This window comes from Fukomys damarensis, unplaced genomic scaffold (assembly GCF_012274545.1).
Source record: "Fukomys damarensis isolate Sample0158 unplaced genomic scaffold, DMR_v1.0_HiC HiC_scaffold_3, whole genome shotgun sequence".
Classification (NCBI taxonomy): Eukaryota; Metazoa; Chordata; class Mammalia; order Rodentia; family Bathyergidae; genus Fukomys; species Fukomys damarensis.
This window is the reverse complement of record NW_022900915.1, coordinates 27153965-27169781: the sequence shown is the minus strand read 5'-3', so window position 1 is coordinate 27169781 and position 15817 is coordinate 27153965. Positions and strand designations below refer to the sequence as shown.

The following is a 15817-nucleotide window of genomic DNA, read 5'->3' as shown; positions in this document are numbered from 1 at the left end:
ATATAATGATACAATTGTACTTTTGGTTTGGCAGAAACAAAAAATACTGATGTAGTTGAGAAATAAGCATAACCCCAAAAAATTTTGACAGGAATTCAGCCTCTTAACAATTTAATTTAGCAATGAATCAGATTTAAAATTACATATATAATGATGTGGAGGGTTGGGAGGGGAAAAGGAATAAAAAAGCAAGATGTGTTAGTTCGTATTCCCTAAGATTAATGTAAACTTCATGTATTGCAAATATGTATTAATAAAATAAAATTTAAAAAACAATGAGATACCATTTTAGTATCCATTATAGTGACAAATATTAGAGGTTAACAGCACCAAGTACAGACAGGAATGTAGAACACTTGGCCCTCTTACATATTGCTGGTGAGACTAAATTATTGAAATAGTTTCTAAAAGATTTTGGTAATATTTTTGAAAGCTGAGCCTGAACCACCTTGTAATTCCTTAGAAGCACAATTGTGTACATATGGTATGATGCTTAAAAAAGGTTTAAAGCTTGTGCTAGCTTCAGCAACACATATACTTTAAAAAAAAAAAAGATTAAAGCAACATGATTGTAACAAACAAAGCTTGGAAAGCAACCTAAGTATACACTGATAGAAAAATGAATGCATTCTTGTATATTTATACAATTGAAAATGCTGTAGTTGTAAAAAGAACATTCACCAACATGGCTGAAATTTAGAAACAGTTCTTCGTGTTCATTGTATTTTTATGCCCTTTAAATACAATTTATAGAGACAGCAGAAAATAATATAGTACCAAATATATGATGCGCATTGTTAAATATGGATTAATCCATTATTTGAAAGTTTCTAAGATTGAAATAGATAGTATATAAGAGTTGTATTATTAAAATGAGGAAAATAATTTGTTTTTTATTTTGATGGACATCTTTTATTTTCAGATTGGCAGTAGAAGTAGTGTATATTCCCCAGAAAGCAATGTACGAAAAACAGGTTCATATATATATGAAGAGTTTATGCCTACAGATGGTACTGATGTTAAGGTAGGATTGAAAGTTTATTTTAATCTTGTATATCTAGTGGTACTGATGTTATTAGAACAGGTTAAAATACAGATGCTCCTAACTTATAAATTGAAGTTACAGCATGATGATGAACTCTTCGAAAGTTGAACATGCCATAAATTCAAAAAACATTTACTACGCTTACCATGTTGAAAACAGTAGTTTAATGACACAGTGTGCCTTGGAATATGACTGTGTGTGATTGTGTGGCTGCCTAGAAGCTGTGACTCACTGCCACTGCCGTGCATCACGAGAGTGTTCGACCACAGACGTATCACCGGCTTGGGAAAAGACCAAAATTCAAAGTATGGTTTCTGAATGTGTATTATCTTTGCACCATCATAAATCGAGTGGAAAAAACCACAAGTCAAACTATATAGGTTTTAGTTTTGGGTTTTGCGCTTACCAGTAATCTCAGAAAAAGTGATAACCCTGTAGCTACTTCTAACTTCTGCTCTGGATCTCTTTCTTTTTGATTAGGGATTCTTAGTTTGTTTCATTCCGTGAGCACCTTTGGAAATTGGAAGCTATGGACCCTCTAAAAAATGTGTTCTTGAATACTTAAAAGAAAATACACATGAAAGCAGGCACAGTGGCACATGCCTGTCTTCCTAGGGCTCTGGGAGACTAAGGAAGGAGGATCGTAAATTTGAGCCCAGCCTGGTGAACTTAAAGAATAACAGAGATCCTGTCTTAAAGTTAAAAAAAAAAGTATGTGTGTGTGTGTGTGTGTGTGTGTGTGTGTGTGTGTGTGTGTGTGTGTACATACACACATAAAAGAAGTGGAGATGTCACTCAGTGCAGAGACCCTAGTTTCAGTCCTCAGGATCTTGAAATGAATAAATGAATAAAGGAAGGAAACAATTTCTATTGAAGGGTAGTTATTGAAATATTTAAAACTGAAACTTTTTGATATAATAATATACATATGATTCTTTAAAGGGCCATTAAATAATAACATATTAGGGTGAGATTCTAATGGCCCCAGTTTACAAGCAGTGATTAGTATAAATGATGTCTTGAGATCTGTGACAACCGGAATGTGGTTAAAAAAAAAAAAATCCAGGATTTCAACTGGTAACAAAAGAGATCTTAATAGCTTTACTTCTAGTCTTTCTCTGAGAGTGTTCTTACTAAAGTACAAATTTGATCATGGACCAAACCTGTCCTTAAAAATTCTCTGACGAATTCTCAGAATAAAAAGTAGATTCATAAGCCTGGAAAATTAGATATTTCAGTCTGTTCTCTGTCTTATAAATCTCATTTTTTTTTTTTTTGGTACCTGGGATTGAACTCGGGTCCTTGCGTTTGCAAGGCAGGCCACTGAACCACTGAGTTAAATCCCCAGCATAAATATCATTTCTTATAGTATAAACTACATCAAATAACTTTCCCTTGCCTGAATGTGAGTTTCATCCCTCTGCTTTTATGTTCATTATCTCTGCTTAGAATGCCTTTCCTTTTCTTGTCTGTATTAGTATTCTTTAGGTGGGGGGGGGGTTCCCTTCCATAATGTTTTTTAGTTTTTTCTATTTCTTTTTTCTTAAACTAAAACAATTTGGGAAATACAATCGTTGCTATCAGAGTTTTCTGTAGAAAGTGAAATCTCATTTTACCAATTTGGCCATATATGAATAATTATATTTCAATGTATTTAAAATTTTGGCATGTAAAATAGAAAGACAGGTCTTTCTAATAGTTGAGTCTGAACTATATTATTGATTTTTTTTCTTGGAACTTATTGCCCATGATTTTATATTTGCATTGTATATTTAATATTTGTGAAAGGTTTACACAGTGGGTCCAGATTATGCTCATGCTGAAGCTCGAAAATCTCCAGCACTTGATGGCAAGGTAGAACGAGACAGTGAAGGAAAGGAAGTAAGATACCCTGTTATTCTTAATGCACGAGAGAAATTAATTGCTTGGAAAGTCTGCCTTGCTTTTAAGGTAAGATGAAGTACAAGCCATTTGGCACTTGTAAAAGGAATTCTAACATACTTTTTTGAGTAAGAGACATTATTTGGACTTAAAATTAGAGAAGTAAGCTGAGACCATAATTAGTACATCTCAACTGTTCATGTCTTTCTTGAGGGGTTCTTCTAGTGCTAATATATTGTATTGTAATGCCAATATAATCTTCCTGTATTGTATGGAAGGAAATTGTATCCATTTATTCAGAAATTTAAATCACAGAGAGTGACTCAGCTAACCAGAGGTTAGGGTACTGCTTAACCTATTTTTAAAAATCAGTTATATTATTTACTTTGCATGTTAGCCTCTAAATAAGGCTAATACATTTTTTATAAATTATTTGATTATGCTAAGATTATAAAAATTATAACTTAAAATTACCTTATACTAATGTATGACAATTTGAACATAAAATGTAGAGCATAAGAAAATTCTTGTAACTTGAGCAGGAAAGTTACACTTTTCAGTGATTTTCTTCTTTTACATAAAGCAAATTTATTTCCACTGCTTACTCATTTGTTTGCCAGATTGTGAAAGATATGCAGGGATAATTGAAAACTTCCTCTTCAATTTGTCTTTAAAACTGTTTTTCCTTTTATGGGGGGAGGGATTAAGATGACCTAATTTCTAATAGTGTAAAATTTGTTCATCAAAACCTTTAAAACTGTTTCTTTTTAAAATGTAAGTGTTAGTGGAAGATTTTTTGATATAATATGCCCTTATTTTGCCTCTGGACACTTGTGAATGATGAAGAACTTCACTGTGTAGAATACATACATGATCAGGAGTTTAAATAAATGTATAGAATACATAATGTGTCCTCAGAGTATTGCAGTTACAAATAAGTAATTTTTTTTTTTTTTTTTTTTTTTTTTTTTTTGAGATCAAACTCAGGACCTTGCACTTTCAAGGCAGGTGTGGTGCCATTGAGCTAAATCCCTGGCCCACAAATAAGTAATTTATTTCATTTCTTACCAAGTAACAAACCAACATATAACAATATACTTTTAGGTATTTATGGAGTATATGTTCTAATAAGACTGGAAAACTGAATTATAATAATTTAAATGTTAAAGTTTATAACTTCTTTTAAATAGCAAACAGTTTGTGGCTTTGATCTATTACGAGCCAATGGGCAGTCCTATGTCTGTGATGTCAATGGCTTCAGTTTTGTGAAAAATTCCATGAAGTATTATGATGATTGTGCAAAAATACTTGGGTAAGTATAAATTTTTCTTCTCTTTACCTTTGTATATTAGTTCTTCAGAAACCAAATAGTTGTTAATATTAGATGAATAGGATTTTTTAAAGCATTCTAGATTAAAACTCAGTGTTCATAAAATTACATTCTCAAAGACTGTACCAGAACCTGAATTATATTTAAAGGTATCAAAGATGGATTGATTTATAATCATTATAAATAAAGGCCTTTTAAGATTTTAATTTCATAGATTTAGAAATGCTTAATCAAAGCATTCCTCAAGTTTTTGCAGGGTAACAATACAATAGTTGTTTTATTGTCCTGTTTGCGCAAAATTTAGTATACATGAGATGAATTACCTAGTTAAATAGAGGTATTTGAAATTCAGGATTTTTTTTTTTTTTTGCATTTTGCAGTTCTTTCTACAATAGCACTGGTTGTTACTTAAAGATATTCTCATGAAATTATCAAGTGAATATAAAAATTTATTGTATATAGAAATGGCACTTTTGTATTTGTTAACCTATTTCCTTCATTCCTTGATTGAGAAAACTAGCAAAGCAAAAATTATTTTTAAAATTTCAAAGTATTTTTAAATTTCAAATTATTTCAGAGACAAAGCCACAGGAAACTTAATACTTTAAAATGTTTACTAATGGGAGCCATCTTTTATAGCGTGTTTCAAAGATTTGTAAACTTATCTTTAAAGTGAAATTGGGGATTGTTCACCAAATTTTAGCATGAATAAACAACACCAAAAACCTCTATCATTACTTACCATGTTTTCATTGTTCTGCTTATTTTAAAACTAAAGAACATAAGTAAATCACAAATTTGTGGCATTTCTTTTGTGTTCTGATACACCAGTGCATTTATTTATTTATTTGTTTGTTTGTTTGTTTGTTTGTTTGTTTATTTTCCCTTCCAGGGATTGAACTTGGGACCTTACACTTACGAAGCAGGTGGCATAACCACTGAGCTAATACACTGGCTGATCCACCAATTAGAAGTAGTGGTCTGTTTTTTCTTAATCTGGATTGATTCTTTGAGTTTTTATGTATTGACTGGTTTGCCTTATGATTCTTTATTATTCTGTCCCAGTTTTATCTTTAAATGAACTAATTTTTAGGGGTTGGGTTTTTTGTTTGTTTGTTTGTTTTTCTTGAAGAAACATTGTAATGCGAGAGCTTGCTCCACAATTTCATATCCCCTGGTCAATACCCTTAGAAGCTGAAGATATTCCAATTGTACCAACTACATCTGGGACTATGTAAGTTTGAATTCTTTTCATTTAGAAATTCCTTGTGTTTTCTTATCAGTCAATAGTATTCCAAGAAAAAATAAATTTGTGAATGATCATAGGTACTATATGATGTATATATTCATGTAATCAAGTCTGATTATGGGAGAGTAGATTATGTGCTTTTACAAAGGTCCACTAGAGCAAAAGAAGTCTCTGATGTTTTTACAAATAAATCCTGGAACATGCTTGAATAATTATAGAACTACATAATCAAGCCATAACACAAAAAGACGTGCCAATAGGTACATTACTGAAAAGGTTCATAATGGTCATACAACTTAAGCTCTCTCCAGTTATACCTTGAGATAAAATAGATCAATGTTGTCAAAGTGTTTCATAACACTTTACTAAGGAAAATCACTCATTGAAAAGTCAGGTAAGTTCACTAAATGCTTCATATTGACAGTTGAGAGGTTTATATTAACATGTTAAATATTTTGCAAAGTCACAATTGGGAGAAAAAATGTTCTGGTTTTTAAGCCAAAATTTTTCAAAGTTCTTCACAATTTTTTTTCAGATAATTTTTATTAATGTGTGGTTGAATTCTGTTTGGCTCACCCTTTGGCAAGCACTCAGTCACACCTCTTAATTCTAGCACACTTTTAAAATAATTTTATCTTTCAGTAAGTTGAGTTGTACATACTTGTTCTTCAATAGGCAAAATCTAGCAGATCTATAAACATTACAACCATCTAGCAGAACTTTGTTTTGATTTAATGAAATCTCAGTCTATAGTAATCTAATTCTGTAGGGTATATATTCAGAGTCCATGTACTTTTATCCTGGAGTTAACTTTGCCATCTCTTGACATGAGAAAGTATTATATGTCTTACTGTCTTTCCTCTTCCAGCTCTTAAATTCTTTTCAGAGTTTGATTTCATAAAATTAAGACTAGCTTATTATAAGTATTGTTCTTCACGGAGAAGAACTTGAAAAGGTAAAAGAGGAATTTAGATAAATGACTGGATCTCGATATTATAGTAATCTGAGTTATTGAGTACAAATCCTTATTAGACTATATATTTTTTTAAATTTTAGGATGGAACTCAGATGTGTCATAGCTGTCATACGTCATGGGGACAGAACACCGAAACAAAAAATGAAAATGGAAGTGAGGCATCAAAAGTATGCTTCATGAAGAATAATTTAACACTTATTATATAAATTTAAGATTCTGATGAATATTATGTTCTTATGATTAATACATCATATAGAAAAATTTTACTTGCTGTGTATTTGGCATTAATATTTAAACCATTGAATGCATACAAATCATCAAAGTATTGTATAGGCTAGCATATGGAAACTATTGTGGTAATATCCATAAATACCAGCCTGACCTGGCTTACATTTATTGTTGTAAAGATGTTCTATTTAATCTTGGTTTTTCATTCTCTTGCATTGCATTTTGAGAATTTTTAACCTTCCAGCCCTCTACAAGAAAATCAGTAGAAAGCTGTGTATTTTTATTCAGTGTTTGATGATGAGAATTGAAAACCTAAGTCTTAAATATGTGTTGACAGGTATTTCTTAGTTTGTATATACTGACTTCAGAGAATATATTCCAGCACCCCAAAAAAATTACAATTATATGTTTAGTTTCCATCACGAGAAAACCTTGAAAAAGTAATATGATAACTGTTAGATTGATATGGTTTATGAAAGTAGTAAGGTTTAAGTAAATGTAGAGGAACAAAAGTAAGGTATAGTGGAGTGCAACTATAGTGTCATATACAAGGGAGATTGAGGCAGGAGGATCACTTGTCAAGAAATTCCAGGCCAATTTGGGCAATATAGTAAGACCCCATCTCTGGGAGGAAAAAGTAGAGGAGGGACATGGTACAGTATGGTGAAAGAGGAAAACTATGTGAAATTCACAGGTTTTTGAGTTCTTATGTCATATCTATCACTTTATTAATTTAAATGTATGATAAGAATATTAATTATTGCAAGTGACTAACAGTGCTACATCTTTTTTATAAGATTTTTCGATCTTTTTGAAAAGTGTGATGGATATAAATCAGGGAAGTTAAAACTCAAAAAACCAAAACAATTACAGGCAAGTATATTTGCTTTCTTGTTGTGTTTAAAACTTTTAATGGTGAAATGACATAAAAATCAATTGTTTATTAACTTCTTTATAGGAAGTGCTTGACATTGCACGACAACTACTTATGGAACTAGGGCAAAATAATGATTCTGAAATTGAGGAAAACAAGTCCAAACTTGAACAACTTAAGACTGTATTAGAGATGTGAGTAACTTTATAAGCTCTTAATTTTGATACTTTTCCCTTTTTTTATGTATTATTTTCCACTTTATTTATTTTAATATACTTTATTAGATCATATTTATAGAATACTGTTTCACATATTACATTTTTTCATATATACATATATTCTATTTTGATAGTATCCATCCAACCTATACCCTCCTTTACACGCTGCTCCCATCCCCCTTATTTCCTTCCTTTTGTCTAATGATGGTCTGCCATCAACTTTCATGTTATGTTTATTTTATTTTTATATTCTACATATTAGAGAAAACATGCAAAATTGTCCTTTTGAGTCTGGCTTGTTTCACTCAACGTGTTGATCTCTAGTTCCATTTTCCTGCAGATGATATACTTCCATTCTCTAATGCTAAGAAATACTCATATACATATGTATTTTTTTTCTTTATGCTTTCTTTCATTGGTGGGTACCCAAGATGCCTACTTATATTGGCCATTGTGAATTGTGCTACAGTCAACATGGGTATGAAGGTTTCCTCTAGTATGCTCACTTTAATTCCTTTGGATATACACCAAGGAGTAGTATATCTGGATCTTATGGTAGTTCTATTCTTAGTTTTTTGAAGAACTTCTATACTGATTTCTATAGTGGCTGTACTAATTTACAGTTACCATTGTAGAAGGATTCCTTTTTCCCTGAATCCTCAACGGCATTCATTGTTTTTTTTTAAGATGTTTAAAATATTTTAATGTGATTGCCATATGGTTATATCTGTCCATGTTGATATACCTTGTACTGATTCTGCCCATGAAACACAACAACCAGGCCTGACCCTATTACATTGAATAGGTTGAAGAGGTGTGTAAATAACTACACAACCAAAGCCAAGATCACGTTACTGGGAAGCAGACACTAACTAAAGAGATCTCCATATTAACAGTGGAATATTTACAGTCTAATTTATTCTCAACTCTTAGCACGAAAAATAATAAACATGAGAAAACAAGGCAACAAAATGCCTCCCCAAATTTTTAACTATCCCCAAGTTGATCCAATTGGCAATGATGGGGAAGAGTTGAAAAAAAAAAAAAAGGTTAAAAGCTATTCTGGGGGTGAGATGAAATCTCAGTGTAGTTTTAATTTGCATTTTCCTAATGACTCAGTGTATTAAACACTTTTTCATGTATTTATTGGACATGTGTACATTGTTTGAGAAGTGTCTGTTCAGTTCATTTGTCTATTTTTTTGGTATAAAATGTGTTCAATTCTCTGTTCATTTTAGGTATTAATCTTCTGTTGGACAGGTTGCTGATAAAGATTTTATCTTATTCTGTATTCTCTTCACTGTGCTAATTGTTTTTCTTTGCTGCAAAGTTTTAATATTTGATATAGTCACATTTTTGTTGTTGCTGGTTTTTTTTTGTTTTGTTTTTTGTTTTTGGTACCCGAGATTGAACTTGGGGCCTTGTGCTTTCAAGGCAGGTGGCAGAACCACAGAGCCAAATCCATGGCCCTGTAGTCCCATTTTTTGATCCTTGTTTTTATTATCTCATGTGCTTTAGGAGTCCTATGGAAGTCATAGCCTGTGCGTGTGACTTAAAGTGTTTTCTGCTAGCAGTTCTAGAATTTAACATACCAGTGGTGGTGAACCTATGCAACATGTGCTGCACTGGTCACACAGAACTCACTGTGGGCACATGAGCCAAGTTGCCCAGCATTACCCCAGCAGCCTAACATTCAGGCTTAATTGCAGTGTTGGCACTTTGCAATAAATAAGTGGGTTTTGGTTTCTAGTTTGGGCAGTTGGTCTTTAAAAGGCTCACTATCACAGTCTTATACCTAGGTCTTTGATCCTTTTCAAAGTATTTACTTATTTTTAATATGGAACACATCATGAAACTGCATGTTATCCTTATTCTTCTCCATATCATTCCAATTTTAGTACATGCACTACCAGTCAAGCACCTTTGATCCATTTTGGATTGATTTTTATGCAGGATGAAAGATAAGAACATAGCTTAAATATTTTATATGGATATCCAGTTTTCCCTGCACCATTTGTCCTCTCCAGTGTATATATTTTGGCCTCTTTGACAAGAATCAGATGACTTTAGTTTTGCGGCTTTGTTTCTGTATCCTTTATTTTATTCCACCAGTATAATGTCTATTTTGTTTGTTTGTTTTGCCAGCATCATGTTATTTTGTATGGCTTTGTACTGTATTTTTTTTTCCTCATTGACTTTGTTGGTACATTTTAGGTATACAGTACATTTACATTCTTCATTGGGATCTTGTACCTTTACATGACAGGTCTTGGTTCTCATTTTTTCCCTTGTCCCTGCCCTCCCTTCACTCCCTCCTCCCCTCCTCATTTACAAACATTTTGTTTCCATTTTTTCAGTTTCTCCTATTTTTTTTCTTTCCCTTATTACCTTTCCCCTACCCTTCCCACTTTCCCTACACCTTTAGCCCTTTTCTTCCTATTTCACATTGTCAATTATCTCATTAGGATCTTATGTACTATTAGTTTGTTCACACCAGAGAAACTATTCAGTATTTACACATGTGTGACTTATTTATTTCACTTAGGCGTATATCCTCAAAATGTATCCATTTTCCTGTGAATGAATCTAATTTCTCATTCTTTATGACTGAGTAGTATTCCATTTTATAGAAAAACCACAGCTTCTTTATCCAGTTTTCAACAGATGGTCAAATGGGCTGTTTCCAAGTTTTAGCTATTACAAACTGTGCCGCTATAAACATAGGTGCGCATATATCTCTGTGATATGATTCTTTTAATTCTTTTGGAAAGATACCCAGCAGAGGGATGGCTGGGTCAAATGGAACCACTAGTCCCAGCTCTTTGAGGTATCTCCATATTGATTTACACAGTGGTTGCATCAGTCTGCACTCCCACCAAAATGGAGAAGGGTTCCTTTCTCCCCACAACCCTGCCAACATTTGTTATTGGTTGATTTCCTGATAGCAGCCATTCTTTGTGGGGTGAGGGGGAATCTCAGTGTTTTCAACTGCATCTCTCGAATGACCAGTGATGTGGAACGTTTTTTCATATATTTACTTGCTGCTTTTACTTCTTTGTCTGAGAAATGTGTACTGTATTTTGAAATCAGGATGGCTGTAGCATTGCTCTATTTTTGCTCAGTTTTGCTTTTGTGTTTCCATATGAAATTAATTTCTTTGAGGAATGTCATTGGGGAATCTAGATTGCTTTCAGTAATATGGCCATTATAATAGTATTGATTTTCTCCATGCGTACACATGGAAGTGTTTCCAATTTATAATGTCTTCTTTAATTTTTTTTCTTCAGTCTTCTATGATTTTCATTGTCTTTCACCTCTTCAAGTGGATTGATTCCTTAGTTTATTATTGTTTGAAGTGACTGTGAATACAATAGTTTTGATAATTTCTTTCTCAGTTAGTTGATGTATAAAATGGCTATTGATTTTTTTAATGTTGCTTTTCTAATGTTTGGTTATTTTCTAATTCTCATTTGTTCATCTACATTTTCTTTGTGTAGAATTTCTTTAACTATCTTCTTCAATGTTGGCTTAATGGTCGTGCATTGCTTTAGTATATGCTTATCTTGGAAAGTATGTCTCCTTCAATTCTGAATATTAACTTTGCTAGATATAGCAGTCTAGTTATTTTCTTTTGGTTAGATACACATTCTTCCATATCTTCCTGGCTTTTAGAGGGTTTCCCTTTATAACTGAATTGCTATATATCTCTTGTAGCTTTCAATATTCTTTCTTTATTCTGTGTTCTTGACATTTCAACTGTGATATGTTGTGTGTACACACACACATATATATCGTAGGGGTATGTGTTCCCCTCATGCCACCTGGATGTCTGTCTATATCTTTCCCAACATTTGAGAACTTTTCCACTTTGATTTCTCTGAATTGATTTTCTTTGCCTTTAGCCTGTACTTCAGTGCTCTTCTATACCAAATTCCTTAGGTTTGGTCTTTTTACTATGTCCCATAGTTCTTCAACTTATTGTTGATTTCCTATCATTTTTCCTTATTGTTGTTTGAACATAATAATGCATCAACCATATGTTCAAGCCATGAAATGCTGTTTTTTGTTTTCACTGATTTTTTTTTTTTTTTTTTTTTTTTTTTTTTGGTACCAAGAGCAAACTTCATTCCTTGCATTTGAGAGGCAGGCGATGGCACCACTGAGCTAAATCCCTGGGCCCTTCACTGAGTTTTTTAATTTGACTTATTAATTTTCATTTTCAAGGTTTTTCTTTTATCCTTCAGAATCTCTTTATACAATTCCTCCTTTATATGCTGTATTGTTGTCCTCACTTCATTCCAGTGTTTATTTGTATATTCTTTGAAATCATTGATCATTTTAAAAAATCAGTCTTTTGAATTCTTTGTGTAGCATTTCATCCACTTTGATATCTTTGAATTCAATTACTGATAAGTTATGGATCTTTGGAGGAATCATATTTCCTTGGTTGTTCATGCTTCTTATGTTTCTGTGCTGAGGTTTATGTACCTGTTGGGATAAGTATGTCTTCTGGTTATGTGAGTATCTTCTTAGTGACCAGTCTTCTTTTGAGACCCACCCCCAGTACCACTGAGACAAGATAAACTGCAGTAGCAACAACACAAAGCTAAGCCAGAGATTGAAATACACTAAAAACCATTTAAAAGCAACACTGTTAACTATAAGAAGTATTAACAATAGAAAAGAAAGTGGGAATTCAGTCAACTGAAAGGCTAAATATTAATAGAAATTATAAGGAGTAAAAATGAAGTAATGAAAATAGAGTGTCGGGGAAGGAAAAAATGAAAGAAACCAATTTAAAAAAATAAGATGAGAAAGAGGAGAAAAGAGTGAGAGGAAAGAAATCCAACTTAAAAATAAACACAATTAGATGAAAGTAACAAACAAACAAACCCATAAGCAAACTAGAAGAATAAAAAAGAAAATAGATAAAAGGTGGGAAAATCAGAAAAAGAATAAAGAATCCAAAAGCTCTCCACACTGGTGTGTTTGGAACAGTAGTTTCTTTCTACGGCTTGCAGTAGAACCCATCAGTTTCGGGGTTGGGGTTGGAGCACAAATGAAGCCCCTCATATATTCTCTCCAATACACTTAGCCATCTGGTCCTGTATGAATGCTGAGTCTTGCCCACCTTTTCCACCGGGCAGAACTAGTCAAGGTGTGTCATCTCCCTCAGCACTGTCTGTATTCACTCCAGAGGGTTTTAGTATGTGTGCATTTCTGTCTGTGCACCTGAGGAGACTGCTGTCCTCAAACTAGCTGGGCAGTGTGTGGGCTGGTCAGGTGGCTCTGCCCAAAGGACATGGCAAATGTCCTACCAGAAACAAATCCATGGAAACGTTGGAGGGTGGGGAAGCAAACATCGCTCATTTCTGTGCTGGAGGGAACAGCATGAGGAACCTAGTAGTCTCCTGCGTGGGATTAATGCCTGCCATTTCAGAACTAGCCCCCTCAGAAAACTGCGCATGAAGGGCCTGGCTCTTCACCATGGAGCTCCCATTGCTTAAACTCAGAAAATCTCTGCACCCTCCCCCTCTCCACAACTGTCCCTTCTGTGGATTTGCCTTCAGGTCTCCTGGTATGTGAGGAGTGAAGGCCATGTGCCCTCACCCCCAGGCCCACTCTTCATTGCTGACTGCTTTTACTTTGTTTCCTGTTACCTTTCTGCTTCTCAGTGCTTTCTTCTTGATTGCTGGAGCAGCTCTTCTTTCTCTCTTCAAAATATAATTTCTCTTTTCTCTCTCTCTCTCTCTCTCTTTTTTTTTTAATACCAAGGATTGGACTCAGGATCTTGCTCTTGTGAGGCAGGCGGTGGCACCACTGAGCGAAATCCTGTGCTCTTTTCTAACTCTTACCTCTTCTGGTCACTAAATAGGGTCCAAGGAATTCCCCTAAAGATGAGGTGGGATCTCAACTCAGTTCCTAATTCTTGTTCCAAAAACATTTCAGGACACATCAGCGAGAGATGTATTATTAGGCAGAATTACATAAATTAATATTATTAATTAATAATATTTCATGCACCTTCAAGAGAAAGATATACTACTTTCTGGGGTTCGGGATCTATATTTTTTTGTCAGGTATCCTTTAAGGGGAGTAGTCTAAGATGTTTTGCCTAAACACGTTCTTTGAGCCTTTTGAATCTGTTTCTTTATCTTATGATCAGGTTTTTGCCTTATACTCGCCTAAGCTAATTTATGGATTTACATTATTTTAAAGGATTTTGGTTTTGTTTTTATTTATTTATTTTTTGGGGGGTTTTTTTGAGACAGGGTCTCACTATGTAGCCTAGGCTGGTCTGAACTCACAGTGATCCTGCTGCCTCAACCTCCTGAGTGCTGGGATTACAGGTGTGCGCCACCACACCTGGCCTAAAGCATTTTGGTTTTAATGGTCCTGGAAGAATAAAACATGCCTAGGAAGCATAGGGAGGAGAAAAGAGTAACTTGTAGTCTGTGTTGCATTTTCCTTAAAAATACAATTTTAAAATTACAATTTTCCCGTGCCCTTTCTACTTATTTTATTTCTTCTGCTTCATTCTTATTCTCAGATTCACATGAAGGTTACTTCTATTTCCCTATCTTACCCTGGAAGCCTACTTTCCCATTTTCATTTCCTTCAATTTGATCTTTTTCTCTTCCATTGTGGCTGAGGAGAAATGACTGGGAGTCCTAATGTGACAAAATTGATTATTATATTAAGGTTAGTTTATTGTTTTAGTTTTACTTTTAATTTCAATGAGATAATAAAAAGAAGCTATCAGATTTGGATCTTCTATGAACTGTTGCTTAGGATGAAGACCACAGTGCTAACTTGACCCCCAATTTAGGGCTGTTTAAATACAAAGCTATGGCTCTATCTGGTAAAATTGACACCTAACAATACTCCTTCTAGCTTTATATATTTGATCACTTATAGACTTATATCCTTATTTAAAGTATATTTTTATCTTTTACATATTTCTATAGAACCTTACCACCTCTTCAGAAATGTCTACATTTTGTAGAAAACATTTGTATTTGTTATTTTACAGTGCGTTAGAATGGCTATGATACAGATTTTCTGCATGATGTTTTAAAGAATTCACTAAAGTAGTTACAAATGGAAAAGGATATTAAAATGAATGTGAGAATTAGCTTTTTTGCACATAGTTATAGTGTTTTTTTTAGGAGATTACGTCAGCAATTAATATTGTCCATTCTGTTTGCCATTTTGTTTTTCAGGTATGGTCATTTTTCTGGAATAAATCGTAAGGTCCAATTGACTTACCTCCCACATGGGTGTCCTAAAACTTCTAGTGAAGAGGAAGGTATTGTGTTTTATTTATTTATTTAGATAGACGGATAGATAAAACATAGTATAGAAAGTCACTATCTATCTATCTATCTATCTATCTATCTATATATCTTTGACCCATCTTCTAATTAATAGCTTAGGGATTGGCATGCTGAATAAAAATAAATAAATAAAATGGAGTTTGTGTTAATTGTGCCACTGTCCTTTAAATAAGTGAAGGACAAATATTAGTCTAACCTTTAAGGGTTAGATTTATTATTTTGAAAACTACTTGGGACTTCCCTTTTACTCTGAGATTGTTTCAGAAAGCTTATGTATTTATAACTGTTGTATAACAGGTTTGGCTTTTCATCTTTTTGTAGAAGAAGGTAGAAAATACAGGGAGAAAGTTACAAAAAAGAAAATTTAAAAATATATACAATGTGTATCTAAAATGAATAGGTATTTTCTTCTTCCCAGTAAACCTAAATAGATATTTTCTTCTTCCCAGTAAACATTTAAATAAGGTTGGTATCCTATGAGTAATCAATCAAAGTCCACAGATTCATCTACCTTTTAAAAGAAAAAGGCAAGGTTGGAGTAGTCATTTCATGGAGAAATGCAGATGGTAAACAAAATTATAATAATATTAATAATATAGGTCAAATATCCCTTATCTGAAACACTTGTGATCTGAAGTGTTTCAAATTTTGGACATTTTTAGATTTTGAAACATTTTCA

General features: G+C 33.2%; 1 protein-coding gene across 16 annotated transcripts in view; it reads left to right on the top strand.

The window, feature by feature from the left end:
- The window catches only part of Ppip5k2 (diphosphoinositol pentakisphosphate kinase 2), a 70871-nt gene that overhangs the window by 14906 nt on the left and 40148 nt on the right, over positions 1–15817 (top strand). For all 16 annotated transcript variants that reach the window (XM_033767475.1, XM_033767503.1, XM_033767482.1 and 13 more), the window contains 8 exons: positions 923–1024; positions 2834–2995; positions 4117–4238; positions 5389–5490; positions 6562–6648; positions 7507–7582; positions 7668–7777; positions 15025–15110. In XM_033767475.1, coding sequence (XP_033623366.1) covers positions 923–1024; positions 2834–2995; positions 4117–4238; positions 5389–5490; positions 6562–6648; positions 7507–7582; positions 7668–7777; positions 15025–15110 — 847 coding nt within the window. The remainder of the gene's footprint in view (positions 1–922; positions 1025–2833; positions 2996–4116; positions 4239–5388; positions 5491–6561; positions 6649–7506; positions 7583–7667; positions 7778–15024; positions 15111–15817) is intronic.